General features: G+C 36.2%; 1 protein-coding gene across 5 annotated transcripts in view; it reads left to right on the forward strand.

Moving 5' to 3' along the window:
* The window catches only part of LOC121319920 (FERM domain-containing protein 4A-like), a 138,352-nt gene that overhangs the window by 40,693 nt on the left and 79,897 nt on the right, over positions 1 to 17,762 (forward strand). The window contains exon 1 of one of the 5 annotated variants that reach the window (XM_041257879.1): positions 5,173 to 5,474. The exons of 3 other annotated variants lie outside the window; for them this stretch is intronic. In XM_041257879.1, the coding sequence (XP_041113813.1) occupies positions 5,316 to 5,474 (159 nt within the window). In that variant the 5' untranslated portion in view covers positions 5,173 to 5,315. Of the gene's footprint in view, positions 1 to 5,172; positions 5,475 to 17,762 lie in introns of those variants that run through there. One more of the 5 variants, XM_041257878.1, reaches the window with a different exon arrangement.

Here is a 17,762-nt window from a genome sequence, read left to right on the forward strand (position 1 = left end):
AGAAGTGGAGAAACCTGGTTGGAAAGCATTGAAAGTGCGTCACAGATCAAGTCTTCAGTGGCTCTGGTTTAGCAGGGTCCAAGTATGGCAGAGTATGTGACACAGTTGAACTGACTCCCATGTGACAGCAGAAGGGAGAGTGCTAGTTAGTGATGGCTTCATTTCCCTCCTCTGACTCGTGCTTTATGAGGTTCTATGCATTCTTAAATGCCTCAATTTCCACAGGGAAAAACCGCAATGAAGTGACAGACTTTCTTCACATCCTTGTCATAAAAACACTGCCCCCAAATATCACTGATGTCGATAGACAGATATTTAAGACAGCTCTTCTGTGTTTATTGTATTTCTGTGATACCTCAAAACCAAGTCGATGAAATGTAATGACCTTTTGCATGAGTGCAGATTGTTTGGCACTCGGTAAATCTACTGTATTGTATCTGGGATAGCCACAGGAGAAAGGCTGGGCAGGTTAGGTGTCCCTTGTTCACAGCGTACTCAAAAAATGAATAAAATTAAGCATCTTGACCTCAGTCTTGTTAATAGAATTTGAAGAAGTTTGGCACAGGAAACATCCCCCTTATCGTGAGACAAAATGTTTACAATACAGTATCTCATCTTTTGTCTAATGAATTGCCAAGAGTTATATAATTTAAAAAAAATGTTGTTGCTCGCAACAGTGTAAATAAATATATATAATGATTTCCCAAACTCTGGATAATTGAAACTGTACGCAGTAACTACTTATACCATCTCAAGGCTGCTTGTTCACACATTGGATGCATGGCATTTTAAACATTTATTATTTTAGTTCATAGGAGTCTTAGGGTTTATTGCATGTAGTTAACATTTTAATTGTATATGTTTTATGGTTTAACAACTTCCCTTAGCAACTGCACTTACAGTAAACAAACAGTAAATTAAAGTGTGATTGCAGAACATTTCGGTTAGACTTGCTTGTTATAAAATATGTAAGAAATAAGAAATAGATATGCATGTGAGAAATTTAACCATATGAATATGGCAAGATAACAATATATTATTATAAAACTTACATAGCTGTCTTTTTATGTCTCACAAATTTGTTTAATGTTTTTTAATGAATGTTTACTTTTTTGATATAAAATAATTTAAAAGTGCTTACCAAAAATGTATGAATTGCTGAAGTAAAAGACTAAATCTACATAGTCATACTTTTTCACTTGCCTATAATTACTTGAAAATTCTTATTCATTGATTGCAACAATTATTTTAAGCTGTTTTTTTTAAGCTTGTAATTTTGTACTGTACATGCAGACAGACATCAAGGACTGTCTTTGCTGTCTGCTTTGCAGGGTGGTATTAACTGCAGGTTGTATTTATAGGCTGTCAGGTGTAATTTATGGTGACAGAGCCTCTCAAGTTATTCTTTGCTCCTTGAAGGCAGAGCCTTGTCTCTTATCAGACGACATGATTTAGTTTTGGGAATTGAATCCTTCTCGTGAATTTAGACCCCTGGACAACTGGGTTGAAAAATCATTACTCTGTGGTGCAAGGGGATCAGCTCCCTACTGAAACAGCTGATCCTTGATGTGTCACAATAAAGCATTCTCTAGTCACCAGTGCCATTCTGCAGTGGAAAATCTGTACCACCACTTGACGATGGTTTTATTGTCTGCCTATGTTAATTCGTTGTCTTAGTCATCGTCTGCCAATCAAATAGTATGTTTTATGAATGTTTTTTAGAACGACTGAAATACAGCACAGGCACAAAAAGCTAAAGTTGTATTTAAAAAAAAAAAAAATGGAGATGGAATTTAAAAAGCCATACAAACCTGAATATTATGTTTTATAGTAAAAGCTTCAAAATGTAAATTAGGTTAAAAAGGATTACATTAATTGCCTGATGAGTTTGAAGTAATGTAATGGGATATGTTTTCTCTGGGAATAGTTGTAATAAAAATATTCACTGGTCTGGAAAACCTTATTCTGAGGTCAGTTTGTTCTGTGAACTTTCCCAGGGTTCCAGGGGACCTTATGCATACAGTATAACATCTAGGGATCTTCTTGCCATAGAAGTGACTTACTCCTCATACATATTTTACATAGTTTATCCTTAAAAAGAGCACATCTAAAAATAAAACATGTAACCCTTCCCTCATTAAAGTCTAAAAACTATTGCTACAAACCCTGTCAGAAATTCTGTCAATGGTGTTATCCTGGTTAGAGCTGCTTAGCCTGCTAGTTCAAAATATTTGGATATTTTTTGCAATGCTGGTTTGCTGATATTCTGGCTCAAGAAAAGTGAAATATATTGTTAACTGTTTATTGGGTCTAATCTAAGAAACCAGCAGGGAAAATGTGTTTTCAAATTCTCAACCGTTGATGGCCACCAGCAAATAAGTTACTGGATTTTTTTTTTCATTAATTGTGGCTGGCCAGGTGCCAGCAGGCCAGCCTGTACACAATTCAGAACTGCGTGCTCACCCGACACTGTAAGTTCTGGATATAGCTGCCCAGCAGGCTTGCAGAGTGAAAAAAAGCTGACGGCACTTGTTTTGGAGGACATGGGTGCTTGTCTTTCCCGAGATAGTTCAGGGGTTGCAACGGTAAGCCAGGTTGAATGATAATTGGACATTCCAAAATTGGGAGAAAAATTGGAAAATGAATAGAAATAATTGTTCACAAAAAAAAATTTCATAGGTCTATGTGCAAGTCCTAGATACGACTATACATCAATACCTCAGTAAAACAGACTCTAACATTTAAGCAGTTAATCATCAATGTGTGTTTTAAAATACATTGAGTTTATCGATGTGTTCTTTGAAACTGCAGTTAGTGTAGCTGCACAAGTCACAGATACAAGACCAGTCTAGCCATGGGCATGCTCCATTGACAGATGCTCCAGAATGCTGAGCCTGTCTGAAATAAAAAATATTGGTTATAAATACTGTAAAAAAAAAAAAAAAAAAAAAAAACACTGAGAGAGACTAAGAATATTTACATAAGAACATAAGAACATAAGAAAGTTTACAAACGAGAGGAGGCCATTCGGCCCATCTTGCTCGTTTGGTTGTTAGTAGCTTATTGATTCTAAAATCTCATCAAGCAGCTTCTTGAAGGATCCCAGGGTGTCAGCTTCAACAACATTACTGGGGAGTTGATTCCAGACCCTCACAATTCTCTGTGTAAAAAAGTGTCTCCTATTTTCTGTTCTGAATGCCCCTTTTTCTAAACTCCATTTGTGACCCCTGGTCCTTGTTTCTTTTTTCAGGCTGAAAAAGTCCCTTGGGTCGACACTGTCAATACCTTTTAGAATTTTGAATGCTTGAATTAGGTCACCACGTAGTCTTCTTTGTTCAAGACTGAACAGATTCAATTATTTTAGCCTGTCTGTATATGACATGCCTTTTAAGCCCGGAATAATTCTGGTCGCTCTTCTTTGCACTCTTTCTAGAGCAGCAATATCTTTTTTATAGCGAGGTGACCAGAACTGAACACAATATTCAAGATGAGGTCTTACTAGTGCATTGTACAGTTTTAACATTACTTCCCTTGATTTAAATTCAACACTTTTCACAATGTATCCGAGCATCTTGTTAGCCTTTTTTATAGCTTCCCCACATTGTCTAGATGAAGACATTTCTGAGTCAACAAAAACTCCTAGGTCTTTTTCATAGATTCCTTCTTCAATTGCAGTATCTCCCACATGATATTTGTAATGCACATTTTTATTTCCTGCGTGCAGTACCTTACACTTTTCTCTATTAAATGTCATTTGCCATGTGTCTGCCCAGTTCTGAATCTTGTCTAGATCATTTTGAATGACCTTTGCTGCTGCAACAGTGTTTGCCACTCCTCCTACTTTTGTGTCGTCTGCAAATTTAACAAGTTTGCTTACTATACCAGAATCTAAATCATTAATGTAGATTAGGAATAGCAGAGGACCTAATACTGATCCCTGTGGTACACCGCTGGTTACCACACTCCATTTACCCCAGTGCCACTGCAGAATTCCCACAGGAAATCATATCATGTCCAGTGCAGGCACAAGACTGCTTTAAAAAAAGTATGCATTATCAAATAGCTACTGTGTAAGAATAACTTCAGATAGTTCTCACAGGACTCGATACTAGAATGATTTTTGATCGTGATATAATAACTGGCTGTACAGTATATGGACTATACTGCATGATTCTGTCTTCCAGTGCAGTCCAATACATGAGGGCAAATTCTTCTCAGTAGTCTTATGAACTGATGAACGTCATAACATATGCTAATACAAGCAATTAAGATTTAACTACTGTTATTTTCCAGCAGTGTTACCCATTATGTAGCTTGTAATTTTCTCAAGGGAACAGCAGGATAGGAATAATTAAGGAGAAATACAGAAAACTGTACTTACCAAGAGAGAAAAAGAAGGGGCGTTGGAGACTGATAGGCGGCTAAATAGAATGAAATACTTATTATGCTTTTGTTCTAAATTTAAGGACTGTAGGTAAGTACCAGTATCAATAAATTCATGCAGAACTGCTGACAGTTTTTCTAGATGCATTCTATACAGTAGCCATTTGTCTCGGAAATGTGAATATGCTAGTCACTCGGGCATCTGTTAAAGAATGTTATGGTGCCTGCAGTTTCTGTGGCTTAAATCTGAGATATTTCCAGCTGTTAAATCAGAAGAATGTGAACATGCATATTAGGCATTTCATCCTAGTGTGCCTTCTTAAGAGTTAACCATTTTGCAGACTTCAGTCACCATTGAAAGACAGTTTCTCATACTGCTGTTGTAAAGAACAGCTGTTTTTTTTGTGGGCTGGAAAGGGTTAAGCAGCATAACAGAATGTCCTGGGAATGTTGGCACTGAGTCTTTTTAATACTCTGGATGGGATCCCAGCAGTCTAAACGAAGTTGTAAACCCTCCCAAGATGCTGAGTTTGTTCCCCATTTGCTTTTTGGAAAGCCAAGAAGGGAGATACTGTATCAAGTAGCTCGAGACGTGTGCGTGAGGACATCTGATTATCTTCTGCAAGGAACGGACGCCTCCGCCTTCTCCCCAAAGGGCTTCATTTTCACTTGGAGTACTCGAGTTATCTCAGTGGAGTCATCTCTGCCGACTCTTGTGAATATTCTTTGGGGTTTTGTCATTACTAATTTGCTTTCATGTTGTTTGAGAAGAAAGCACACAGCGTGGGAGAGAAAGGTTACACAACGTTTCTGTAAAGATATCCCTTGTTACTTTTGAGCTTTGTATTAATGGCTGGAATATTCCAGGTATGAGTGCACTGTACCTGTCTGTTTTATCTGGCTGCCACTGATCCCTTCAATATCAAGTTGCAATGGATGCCGTGTTGATCGGCTTTGAGGATATCTTTTATAACAGGGATGGCCTGCTATGGAACTTGACTTCCAGGGCGCTCAGAAGCTGGCGGATTATGAACCTGCGAGCGGTGCAGCTGATGATGAGGCCAAGGTGCATTTCAAGAGCAGTATACCAGGTGGGGAGAGAACTGGGTCCACTTTTTAGGGACATTTTGATGCAATTGTGCATATTTTCTATGGGGTCCTGCACATGCTGGTTGTAATGTATATGCGTCAAGGGAAGGTGAGCCATTTCCCACTGTTTTGCACGGTACTGTGGGTCTCTGGTAAAGCTGATTTTAAAACTGGCATATTACATTTGAAATATCCTGTCTTAACTCTAACCAGCAGATCTGTGTGATCTTCTCCTTACTGAATATATTGCCTGGGTGTTAAAGACAAAATACATCATTTGACTAATTTAAGCTATTAAAGTACAGTACTTAATTATTACTTATTATTATAATTGCTGGGTTAGAATAATGCCTTGCAATAGTCTGCATTATTTTTCCAGTGCTACTGTAACCATGACTACTTTTGCCACAGCATGAGTTATTACACATGTAATAATATATTTAAATATATATAATACAAAATATTGACTTATCAATGTTAAAATAATAATCTGACTATGAAAAGTAGGATTTGTTAAATACAAAATGAAGCAATACATGTAGGCTTGTTGAGTGGCAGTCTAAGTAAAATGTCCCCCTTTGGCATAGCTCTTCTATGATAAGAGTGTATGTCTTCCTTGTTTTAAGGTACTTTTTTTAATTGGAAGTGCCACTTTCACTCTGAGTTCGACTTCACCTGAATGAGTAATTCACCTGAATGAGTAATTCAGCTCAGTGACAGACGGCTGTCAGTATGCTGTCAATGTACCTTTTGGGGTGTATTACACCAAGCTGTACTGTGTTGTTAGTTATCACAGGTAAAGTGAATGGCATAGGGATTCCTCTTGTCATATAGTAATAGATAATGTTTCCATGTTGCAGTATGGAAAATTGCACATAGCTTGTGAAAGCACATTTCAGAAGTAAAGCTGTGGGTTTCTATTCAGTATTAGTATTACACTGATTAGATCGAAGACAGCTAAAACTAAAGAGTAATTTCTTTGTCATCCCGGTTTAATAGTAGAACCCCCTATTTGTTAACTTATTTGTTTAATACAGTGCCTTGAACAATCTAACTCCTTTCTAAAAGGAAAGTGCATTTAATAATAAAGAGCTACCCTCTCCCGGCTATCTTTTTTTTTTTACACATATAGAGTTACAGAAGATCCTAGTTTTTAGGAGATTAGCAACAGGTAGCTGACAGTTTTATTGACTTGTTAATTTGCCAAGATTAAGTCTCATCATTCTGATCGGCTATCTCCCTCTAGTAATATGACTATGTGAGCTTCATGTTAAGTAATAAGACCTGCTTGTGGTTTCAGTGAACATGGTGTTGTCAGGTTTGTGAGAGATGTTAGATAGTGGCTCACTTGTATTCATTGAGTATTCTGGTCATATTCCATGTTTCTGTCTACCATACAGTAAATGATCATTAACTAGAGTGTGGGAAAATGTATTCTCTTTTGTGTATTTCACTTACACAGAAATACCGTACCATCAAAATAGACATCTGTTCTTTAGGACTTGGGTTATTATGGATGGATTTGTATATTAAAGTAACATGGGAGACGCTGTTTGAGATGGTAGAGATTTAAAACCCTGATTGCTCTTGAAAAATGTAAGCAGTTTATGTTAAACCATAAACTATTAGAGACCATAAATACTGAGGTATCAAGTGGTTTTATAATATGAAGGAACCAAACAGGATAACAGGATCAACCAACAATCATTGGGGTGAAGTTTTGCAATATGAAAAACTTACAAAAGGTGGAAGAAAGGACAGAATGTTCCATCACACCCTTAGGTTGAGTTAGGGTCAGATGACCGGGGACAGAGGAAGGGTAGAAGGAGAAGTGCTATGTTTGCATAACCATGAAATGAACTTTTGTTTTACATAGTATGTCTTTTTTCCAGAAAGAGGTTTCACATTGGTTCTATTTTTAGATTTTTTTTTTTCCCAGAATAGCATGAACTTGAGCGTTTCTTATGATAAAAGTACCAAATTTAGATTTCTCTTATTTGTTTACCTATACCCTCAGCATGTTTCTGTTATATGGGCATATAACTTAACTGAAGGCAGTTACAGAAAACAATGTGATTGTGGTTTCATTAGTTGCCCAAGATTTCTCACTTGATTAATTATTGTTTACTTTGGCCTGTTGGAAGGCAGTTTGAATGTTTTGGCCCTTTGCACTTCATTCTATCAAAATATTTCAGTGAAAACTGTGAGTATTTGAAAAGTAATGGGTCATTTACATCTTACCAAAAGGATGTTTTTAGTCATAATTTCAATTTTGGGAGCATAACAACTGTTAACGATGGGAAAATACATACCCAGCCTAGCCTATGTTGCTGTATGCTTGCCAAGAGACAAAAAGGCTAAAGGCTTAATTTACACTGAACAAAAATATAAACACAACATGCAACAATTTCAAAGATTTTACTGAGTTACAGTTCATATAAGGAAATCAGTCAATTGAAATAAATTCATTAGGCCCTAATCTATGAATTTCACATGACTGGGAATACAGATATGCATCTGTTGGTCACAGATACCTTAAAAAAAAAAAAAAAGAAAAAGGTAGGGGTGTGGATCATAAAATCAGTCAGTATCTGGTGTGACCACCATTTGCCTCATGCAGCGCGACACATCTCCTTCGCATAGAGTTGATCAGGCTGTTGATCGTGGCCTGTGGAATGCTGTCCCACTCCTCTTCAATGGCTGTGTGAAGTTGCTGGATATTGGCGGTAACTGGAACAACCTGTCATACATGTCGATCCAGAGCATCCCACACATGCTCAATGGGTGACATGACTAGTGAGTATGCAGGCCATGGAAGAACTGGGACATTTTCAGCTTCCAGGAATTGTGTACAGATCCTTGCGACATGGGGCTGTGCATTATCATGCTGAAACTTGAGGTGATGGCGACGGATGAACGGCACGACAATGGGCCTCAGGATCTCATCACGATATCTCTGTGTATTCAAATTGCCGTCGATAAAATGCAATTGTGTTTGTTGTCCGTAGCTTATGCCTGCCCATACCATAACCCCACCGCCACCATGGGGCACTTGGTTTACAACATTGACATCAGCAAACCGCTCGCCCACACAACGCCATACACGCTGTCTGCCATGTGCCCTGTACAGTTGAAACCTGGATTCATACGTGAAGAGCACACTTCTCCAGTGTGCCAGTGGCCATCGAAGGTGAGCATTTGCCCACTGAAGTCGGTTACGATGCCGAACTGCAGTCAAGTCAAGACCCTGGAGAGGATGACGAGCATGTAGATGAGCTTCCCTGAGGCGGTTTCTGATAGTTTGTGCAGAAATTCTTCGGTTGTGCAAACCCACAGTTTCATCAGCTGTCCGGGTGGCTGATCTCAGACGATCCCGCAGGTGAAGAAGCCGGATGTGGAGGTCCTGGGCTGGCGTGGTTACACGTGGTCTGCGGTTGTGAGGTCGGTTGGGCGTACTGCCAAATTTTCTAAAATGACGTTGGAGGCGGCTTATGGTAGAGAAATGAACATTCAATTCTCTGGCAACAGCTCTGGTGGACATTCCTGCAGTCAGCATGCCAATTGCACGCTCCCTCAAAATTTGAGACATCTGTGGCATTGTGTTGTGTGACAAAACTGTACATTTTAGAGTGACCTTTCATTGTCCCCAGCACAAGGTGCACCTGTGTAATGATCAAGCTGTTTAATCAGCTTCTTGATATGCCACACCTGTCAGGTGGATGGATTATATTGGCAAAGGAGAAATGCTCACTAATAGGGATGTAAACAAATTTGTGCACAAAATTTGAGTGAAATAAGCTTTTTGAGCGTATGGAAAATTTCTGGGATCTTTTATTTCAGCTTATGAAACATGGGACCAACACTTTGCATGTTGCGTTTATATTTTTGTTCGGTGTATATAACAAATTGACTTTTTTTTATTTAGATAAATCCTTGTGGAAACATATATTGTGTTGGGGAATGGCATCATATATTTAAAGATTGACAGTGTTTGCACTGTACTGTAATTTAATTATTCTAGAAAAAAAGGGCAGGCGTTCTTACTGTACTGTATTCTAAATGAGAAATAAATAAATACAATCTTTTTTATTTTTTTGTATTTTAAACTTGCTGTATTTATTTTACCATGCATGGCCCCAGAATCTATAAATACTCATGAATGAAGTAGTTAATGAGACTAGTAGCCATGTGGCTGTGATTTAAAATCTCAAGCATTGATTTACTATTCATTCGTATATCTTAGTTCTGGTTAGCTGTAAAATGGGCTAAACTGGATCTCCATAATCAATAAAAACAAAACATGACAATCCATTAACAGTGTGCAGGATTTTTAAGCTTTTTAAGAGATATGAAATGTGACCCCCTCCCCCACCCCCAGCCGACAGCCTTGTCCATGAATAAGAGCTACCCTATGGGATGTGATAGGCCTTAATTAGGACGTAATGTCAAACAAGACTCTAACCTTTCCCTGGACAGCATACTGATGACATCAAGAGGAAGTCACTGAGCCTATCTGTTTATTCCAGATAGATGCCTGGGCAACCTTTTAAAGCAATTAATAATAATAAAAAAAGCAGCTTGCTTTCCATTACACAATTTCGTATTATTATTTTTTTTAAATAATTAATATATTTATTAATTTCAGCATCTGTGTTTCTTGGCACTTGTTTCTGTGGCTTACTCTCTACAGCAGCAGCATTCTTTTGTATATTTTTTGTTAGGTATACTGTAATTTGTTTAGCATTAAGCAAAGTCTACTTGTAAACTATGTATTGCACCCTATACAGTAGTTCTTCAGTGGAATTCAATCAACTGCATTACATTTAGGTTATGATCTTAAGGCTAGAGTTATGTTGTTTTATGCACATGCTTCCTGTCAAGATTTAAGACAAGATTGCTTTCTTAAAAGTCTTCTGCTAGTTGCTAATGTTATTAATTATTCCTGTCAATACCTTTGAGTGATTCCTTTACCCCCTCTATGCTGCAGCAAAAAAACAGTGAGCAATGATTAAAAGATGATTGTGAAGATGATTGTGACAAGCTTAAAATTTTCAATAATAATAATAATAATAATAATAATAATAATAATAATAATAATAATAATAATAATACTTTTATCTTAAGTTATAAGCAAGTGAGTTAAATGGTGCAGTAGGCATGCATAGTCTGTAGCTGTGTATAAGAAATATATATGAGAATAATGTGAGAAATAAATATCAATTGTTTATAGCCAGTAATGCATGACCAAAAATAAATAACATGAAGGAGAGCAGAATGAATGCAGGGCTACTGAGTAATTACAAACTATGCCAGGAAAGTGCAGAGCCTGATTGAATTTTGTGAATGGGGGAAGCGCCTTACAACTCAGTGAAATGAATCCCACTCAGTTAAGCTCTGGACCGGTAACAAAAATGCTTTGCTCTAGAAAATGTCATTGTATCGTCTTGTATTGAAAATATATTAAATGTTTGTTTTATTGTTTGTTTGTTTTTTTAGAAAAAAGAATAGATTTAAGTGTATGTATGGTTTTTCTTGCAATTTATATAGGGCATTTGGATTTGAAGATAACCGCTAGCTATACAGAATTGTTACGAGAAGTAAAGCTCAATAAAATAAAAAAAAAGAGTTAAAGCAGAATAGAGTAAATGGTCATAAAGATTTAAACCCTGGACTTAGCCTTGACCCTACATAGAATGCTTTCATATTCTGTAATTCCCAAACTGCCCTGGGTAATGTAATATCATCATAAGCTAACACTTTTATGAAACTTTCTAATGTTTACGTGACAAACGAAAGCCATTGAGCTTGGCATTTGACAGTTCACTTTGGACATATGTATCTCCCAGAAAACGAAGAAGCAATTGGCATCTAAAATTAACTATTACGCTCATCCTTTGGGGAGAAATCAATCATATGGTACATGTATTATTTTGAAACTGTTCATTCTAAATGCGTTCTTGGGCAATTACAGGTTCCTTTATCATAATGTGTTCTTTGAAAAAGCATGGGTGGCTAACTTGTGTGGCTCAACTAATGTCATCCATTTTACTTGTCCTTTATATGACAACCATTATGTGGTTAAGTTTTAGCATCTTCCTCACAAAATATCCATTTAATTCCCTTTGAATGGCATTCCTGGTCTTACATTGTCCTAGTTCAGAGCTGTCTGTTTTAATTATAGTGTCTGAGCACTGTTACCACTTCATGCCCCTGCTCACTGTGGGCTAATGGATTTTTTATTTTGTCACATCTTAAATTATTATATATATATATATATATAGATATATATCTATATATATATATATATTATATATATATATATATATATATTGCTCAAAGAGCCAGCTGCCCTATATTACACAGACTATCATACAGATTGACCAATTCTATAACACAAAGATTCACACAGACAGCCTTGAACAAACGACCAAACCTGTTTAAATACCTGCCTGCTAATCACAGGCAGGTGTCCTTCATTAAAATTAGAGCCAGGTGAACCTTGTCCTGGCTCCCGTCTGTAGCATTCTGGGGAATGTAGTCCTGCAGCACCCTCCTAGACAACATCTTTTCTCCTCTACCCCCTATTCTGCCACACATATATATATATATATATATATATATATATATATATATATATATATATATATATATATATATATATATGCACGCACGCACGCACGCACACACATATATATATATATATATATATAATATATATATATATATATATATATATATATATATATATATATATATACACACACACACACACACACACACACACACACACACACGTTATTTCATTTATTCTCTATAATGCTTAATGTTAATCACTGCCTATTACTGTTTTCATATATCCTGTACTTGGATCCCTAGAGATTTGGCAAGGCAAGTTTACAAAGATCTTTAAAGCACCTTAGGGAGCTCTATTAGAGACAGCATGTGCCAGGTTTCCAGCTGACAGATCATACAGGACATTTAGATCCATGAAACTCTGTAATGATAATTTGCTAGTTCAAGGAGGTAGTCGCAATTGTAATTAAATAAACTGATATTGTGAAAATGTGTATGCATTTAGCATATCTACAACAGGAAAATGCTGTTAAGCGGGATTGTCATAGTACTAATAAACTAAAACAATACAATTCAGACATATTGTAGTACAATACTGTACACTGTGGTAAATTACAGGTAATGGCATTGTTCTATTGTAATTGCTTTAGAACTGTGCAAAAACTTCAACAGAGGCACTCAACTTATACTGTTCTGTTATCATCAACAGTGCATTAATAGAGACGGTAATAAAGATCAATGTTTTTAAAAGGAAGTTTACAGACCTATGAAACTGTTATATACAGTATGACTTCCCTGACCCAGAAGCAATTAATTATATTGCTTCCTACAGTGTTTAAAAATCTAAAGGATTGTGTCTACTACAAAATTAACATAAACATTCTATCTGGTTTTAAATTTAAAGAATATGTTGAGTTTGAAATAAAGGAAGAACGGATTTGTTTATAGATGTCATTTCTCACCAAAAAAGTCTTTGAATATAAGGACTCATCAGGGAAGTGCAACCTGAGAGCAGTCTGCTGCTGTAAATGCTGTAGGTTTGTTGTTGTTTTTTTTTTTCTATAGTGTATACAGTACAAGAGTAAGAGGAAAAAGACAAGGCCACTTCATTTTACAGAGCTTGCAGGAGCACAAGCCAAAATAACTGTTTATATAAGGCCTGCATTGTGAGTGCATAATGTATTCCTGGAATTTAATAAAAGACATATTCTCTTCTGAATCAGAATACTACTGCTTTACATTCTCTGCATTTTCAAGGCTGTTTACCAAGGGCACACAAGCCAGTCCCTCATGCAGGGGCTTCAGTTTAATCATGCACTCAGGAAAACTCCTTCAGGCTTTCCGTTTCCTGTAGCTGGGTACTGCTTACTGCTTACCGTACAGCAGGGAAAGCAGCCAGCCTAATAAAGCAGGATATTAAATACAAGTACCTCAACTTAATATTATATGCAGCAAGCACCATATAATGAATCACCACACGGCTTGTTAAAAAGGTATATTTTACTGTGAGAAACCAACTGAAAAATATTTATAAGAACCAAAAGAATTACTTGTCAAAATGCATATGTGGTTTGAACATGATGAGATTATTAAACCATGAATTTTTAAGTATGGCCATTTTTAACACAAAAGAAAAATCAACACAAACATGCAGTATAGATGTGCAGTTGTGTTTTTACATGTCAAAAAAGATGGTTTTCTAAAGGACTATAGTGTTTCTTCACACAAAACAACATACTTTTAGGGTGCCTCGAGTTTGCATTTGATATTAACTTATCCTGAAGCATAACAATGAAAGTACATGATCATGCAAAATTATCTCTGGGGAACTGTGAGCTTCACAATTGCTGTTGGAGGAAGAATGCTAAGCTGCATTACATTTCTTATCGTTGGTTTTTTAGATCATTGATCAAAACAAAATCTTTTACATGGCAGTTATTAACACTGTCATTAAGACCTTATTAAACTTGTGTTCTCTTTTCTAGTTGTTTTAATTATGAATACATTAAAAAAAAAAAAAAAACTTTCAACAGAGAGAAAATAATTCCATCTAGGGTTTATGTGGCATCATGAGACCATTAGATAGAGTAGTTTATAAACTGTCACAGAAACCTGAGATGGAATTATTTTCCTTAAACTCGCTGAAGCCCATCTATTTTTTTTTTTTTTTTTTTTTTTTTTTTAATAATACATGGATATTAGTATCTGTAATAAAAAAAAGATAATAAACGGGTGTCAAGGTTCAGATTACAAGTGAATTTAATGAATAACAATAATGGAAATTGAGTCAATGTTAAATAATCTTAAATATAATTCTCTTTTTGATTCAGGCATGGTGAATTAAATTGAGTAGACAATGAACTGCAAAGAAATAATTTTTAAGGAAAAGGTGTTTCAATAGGGTATGTTTTCAGAGTCGAAGATTATTTGTCTTGCTTGCTTGGCTGGTGCTCCTGTTGGTGAAGGATGATTGTAATTCTTCACAGAGACAGATTTGTTAGAAGTGCCTAAAAACCACGAATTGTGGGTATTGTCGAGTGATTGAAAATGAAATATTTTGTGATTGAAAGTGCACAGGAGTCAAATATGTTTCAAAGGTCAAGTATAATCTTCTAGACTCAGGAATATGCCATTTTGATGTCACTACTGTGGTATTATACTTTTTTTTTTTTTTTTTTCAAATGGCTCAGGGTGCAAATATAGCCTTTATCCTTGTATTATAGTTTTGTAGTTTTTTAACTGTTAACAAACATATTTCTTTTTTAGCTAAGGGTTAGGGTTAATAAAAACATGTTCTTATCTCTTATTAGCACTGTCAACATTTTTACACTGTCAACATTTTGTTTGTTTCTTTATTTGTGTTTAATACTTAATTTGGACTATGAAGTAATTTAAATGACAACACTGTTACTTTCTGGTACAACATGTGACCTGCCACACAAGAAGGGATTATACACCAGAAAGAAACATTTTCATTTATTTTACAGCATTGTATTTGAAAGAAGAATATTATCCCTTATACCTACTATAAGGCTGGAGGCTGCTAATGACAATACACATGCAGAAAGCTGTATCCATAAGACCAGTACTGTGACTACCGCCACATCATTAGAAACACCTCCAGGGGCTACAGCATGTACAGTGCCATTGAAAAAAAGTTTGTGAACCCCTTAGGATTTTCACATATTTCACATATTTCAAACTTAATGTTATTAGATCTTAATCCAAGTCCTAATAATAGATAACCCCCTTGAGCAGCAATGACTTCAACTAAGTGTTTCCTGTAACTGTTGGTCAGTCTCTCGCATCGGTTTTGAGGAATTTTGGCCAATTCCTCCTTACAGAACTGCTTCAACTCGGTGACTTTTGAGGGCTTTCTTGCATGGACAGCTCGCTTCAGGTCCTGCCACAACATTTCGATGGGGTTTAGGTTCGGACTTTGACTAGGCCATTCTAAAATGCAGAATTTCTTCTTCTGCAGCCATTCTTTTGTAGATCTACTTGTATGTTTAGGATCATTGTCTTAACATTTCTCAAAAAGGCCCAAAAGTTCTACATTTGACTTATCTGTCCAGAGAACATTGTTCCAGAAGTCTTGTGGATAATCTATGTCCTCTTTTGTGAACTTCAGAGGGGCAGCAATGTTCTTTTTTAGAGTAGTGGTTTCCTCCTGGCTATCCTTCCATGAACACCATTCCTGTTTTTTTCTGATAGTTGTGTCATGAACTCTCACATTAGCCAAGGCGAGAGTGGCCTGCAGATCCTTGGATGTTACTCTGGGGTTCTTTGTGACTTCCTTGATGATTTTCCAGTTTGTTCTTGGAGAGATTTTGGTAGGATGACCACTGCTGGGTAGAGTGACTGTGGTCTTTAACATTCTCCATTTGTAGACTATCTGTCTGACAGTGGATTGGTGGAGCCCCAAATCTTTAGAAATGGTTTTGTAACCCTTTCTAGACTGAGGAGCATCAATAACTGTTTTTCTGCGGTCCTTAGAGATTTCCTTTGATTGTGGCATGGCGTGTTTCCACACACCTGTATGGTGAAGCCCAAACTCACAAAGTTTCTCATCTTTATATAGGGTGGGGCCTCCCAAACTCAACCCTGAAGATCTACCTAATTAGTTAAACACCTGATTCTAATTATCTCCTTAATTGAGCTGATAAAACCAGGGGTTCACTTACTTTTTCACATACACTGAATCTTAATTAATCATTGTTGGTCTAATTCATACATAATTTTGTTTCAAAAGACATGGAATTGGTTAATATAAACCTTATTGGATATTTAAGAAAGTTTTGATTTAAGAAGGCTATCATGGTAAAACTGTGGAATTTCCATAATTATCATTGGGGTTCACAAACGTTTTCTCAGCACTGAAGGAGATTTGTACCGCTACCAGGAATGTATGAAACACAATTGATAAGCCAGCATTCTACTTTTTACAGATGTCAGCTGGTCCTGTTTAAGGAGCTCTCCATTTCCATTTTCTAATTGAATACAGAGAGTAGATGGCATTGTCTCCTGATGAGGTTCTTAAGGTATAAAATATGTTTAGTTTTTTCCTGTGCCTCTGATAATATTTATTATAGTTGTAAAGAAGTATTGTAGACCTTGCTCTATTAAAAAAGTGATATGTTCTTATCGTAAGTTGATGCTGTTGTGGTCTATCAATGAACAAGAAAAACAAGGCAACACAAGTCATTGTAATTTAAAAGGACACAGCCATAAAAATGTATAGTATATTTGTTTATGGAAAAGGACCCAGCCATAACAATGTATAGTATATTTGTTTATGATATGTTCAGCAAAGATGAGGAAGTCTGTATTAATCCTTTAACATAGCTTTGGTTTCTAGAATATTTGCCAGAAGTGGCCCCTGTCATAAAAGTAAACACTTGATGCTTCTGCGGTTGAGGGCAAATGCAAAGAGACACTACATCCCATCAAGTCATACCCTGTATTCAATATAACTCGGGGCTACATGACCCCCTTACTGTATTTCATAGTTTAGACTTTAATGGAAGAGTGAGGGTTATTTTAGTAAGCTTTATACTAGGTGCTTTGCATTTAAATTAATGTGTTGTGAAGTCTGTGTTGAACCACTACATGGATATAAAGGAAATACAGATGCTACTATACTATAGTCATAAAAAACAGCAGTAAAAGCAAAAGGCTAGTGTTATTACGAACAGAGTTCCATTCGTTGTCCCTAATGTTTGTTTTATGTATGTAAGTTTAAAAATGAGTTAGTTACTATACACCTTTTGTACAAAAGCTGACATTAGGATAGTTTCTGTTAAATTTGGGGTTTATTTGTGAGATGTGTTGTGTAGTACAATTAAAAAAAAAAAAAAAAAAAAAAAAAAGCATGATTTCTCTTGTTCCCTAATAATGCCTTGCATCTGCTCCACTTATTTATTTTTATTTTTTCCTCTTTGTAAAGTGAAGCACTGTTGTACATTAAAAAATGAGTAGTTTACTCACTAGTCATCAAGGTATCTGAGTCAGCTGCAAAGTACAAAAGTTGAGCAATCAAATCCCTTCTGCCAGCATACTACAGAACAAGTGAGTGCAGACTCTTTGTAGGGCTGGTAGGCTCTTCGGCTTACCTAGTCAATGTGACTTAAATACAGAACATTTACCATATCATTTATACTGGGGCCATTCCAAGAAGATATTATATTTGTTATAGTGATGTCAACTACTAGCAGGTC

The sequence above is a fragment of the Polyodon spathula genome, chromosome 8, assembly GCF_017654505.1.
Source record: "Polyodon spathula isolate WHYD16114869_AA chromosome 8, ASM1765450v1, whole genome shotgun sequence".
NCBI classification, from domain to species: domain Eukaryota; kingdom Metazoa; phylum Chordata; class Actinopteri; order Acipenseriformes; family Polyodontidae; genus Polyodon; species Polyodon spathula.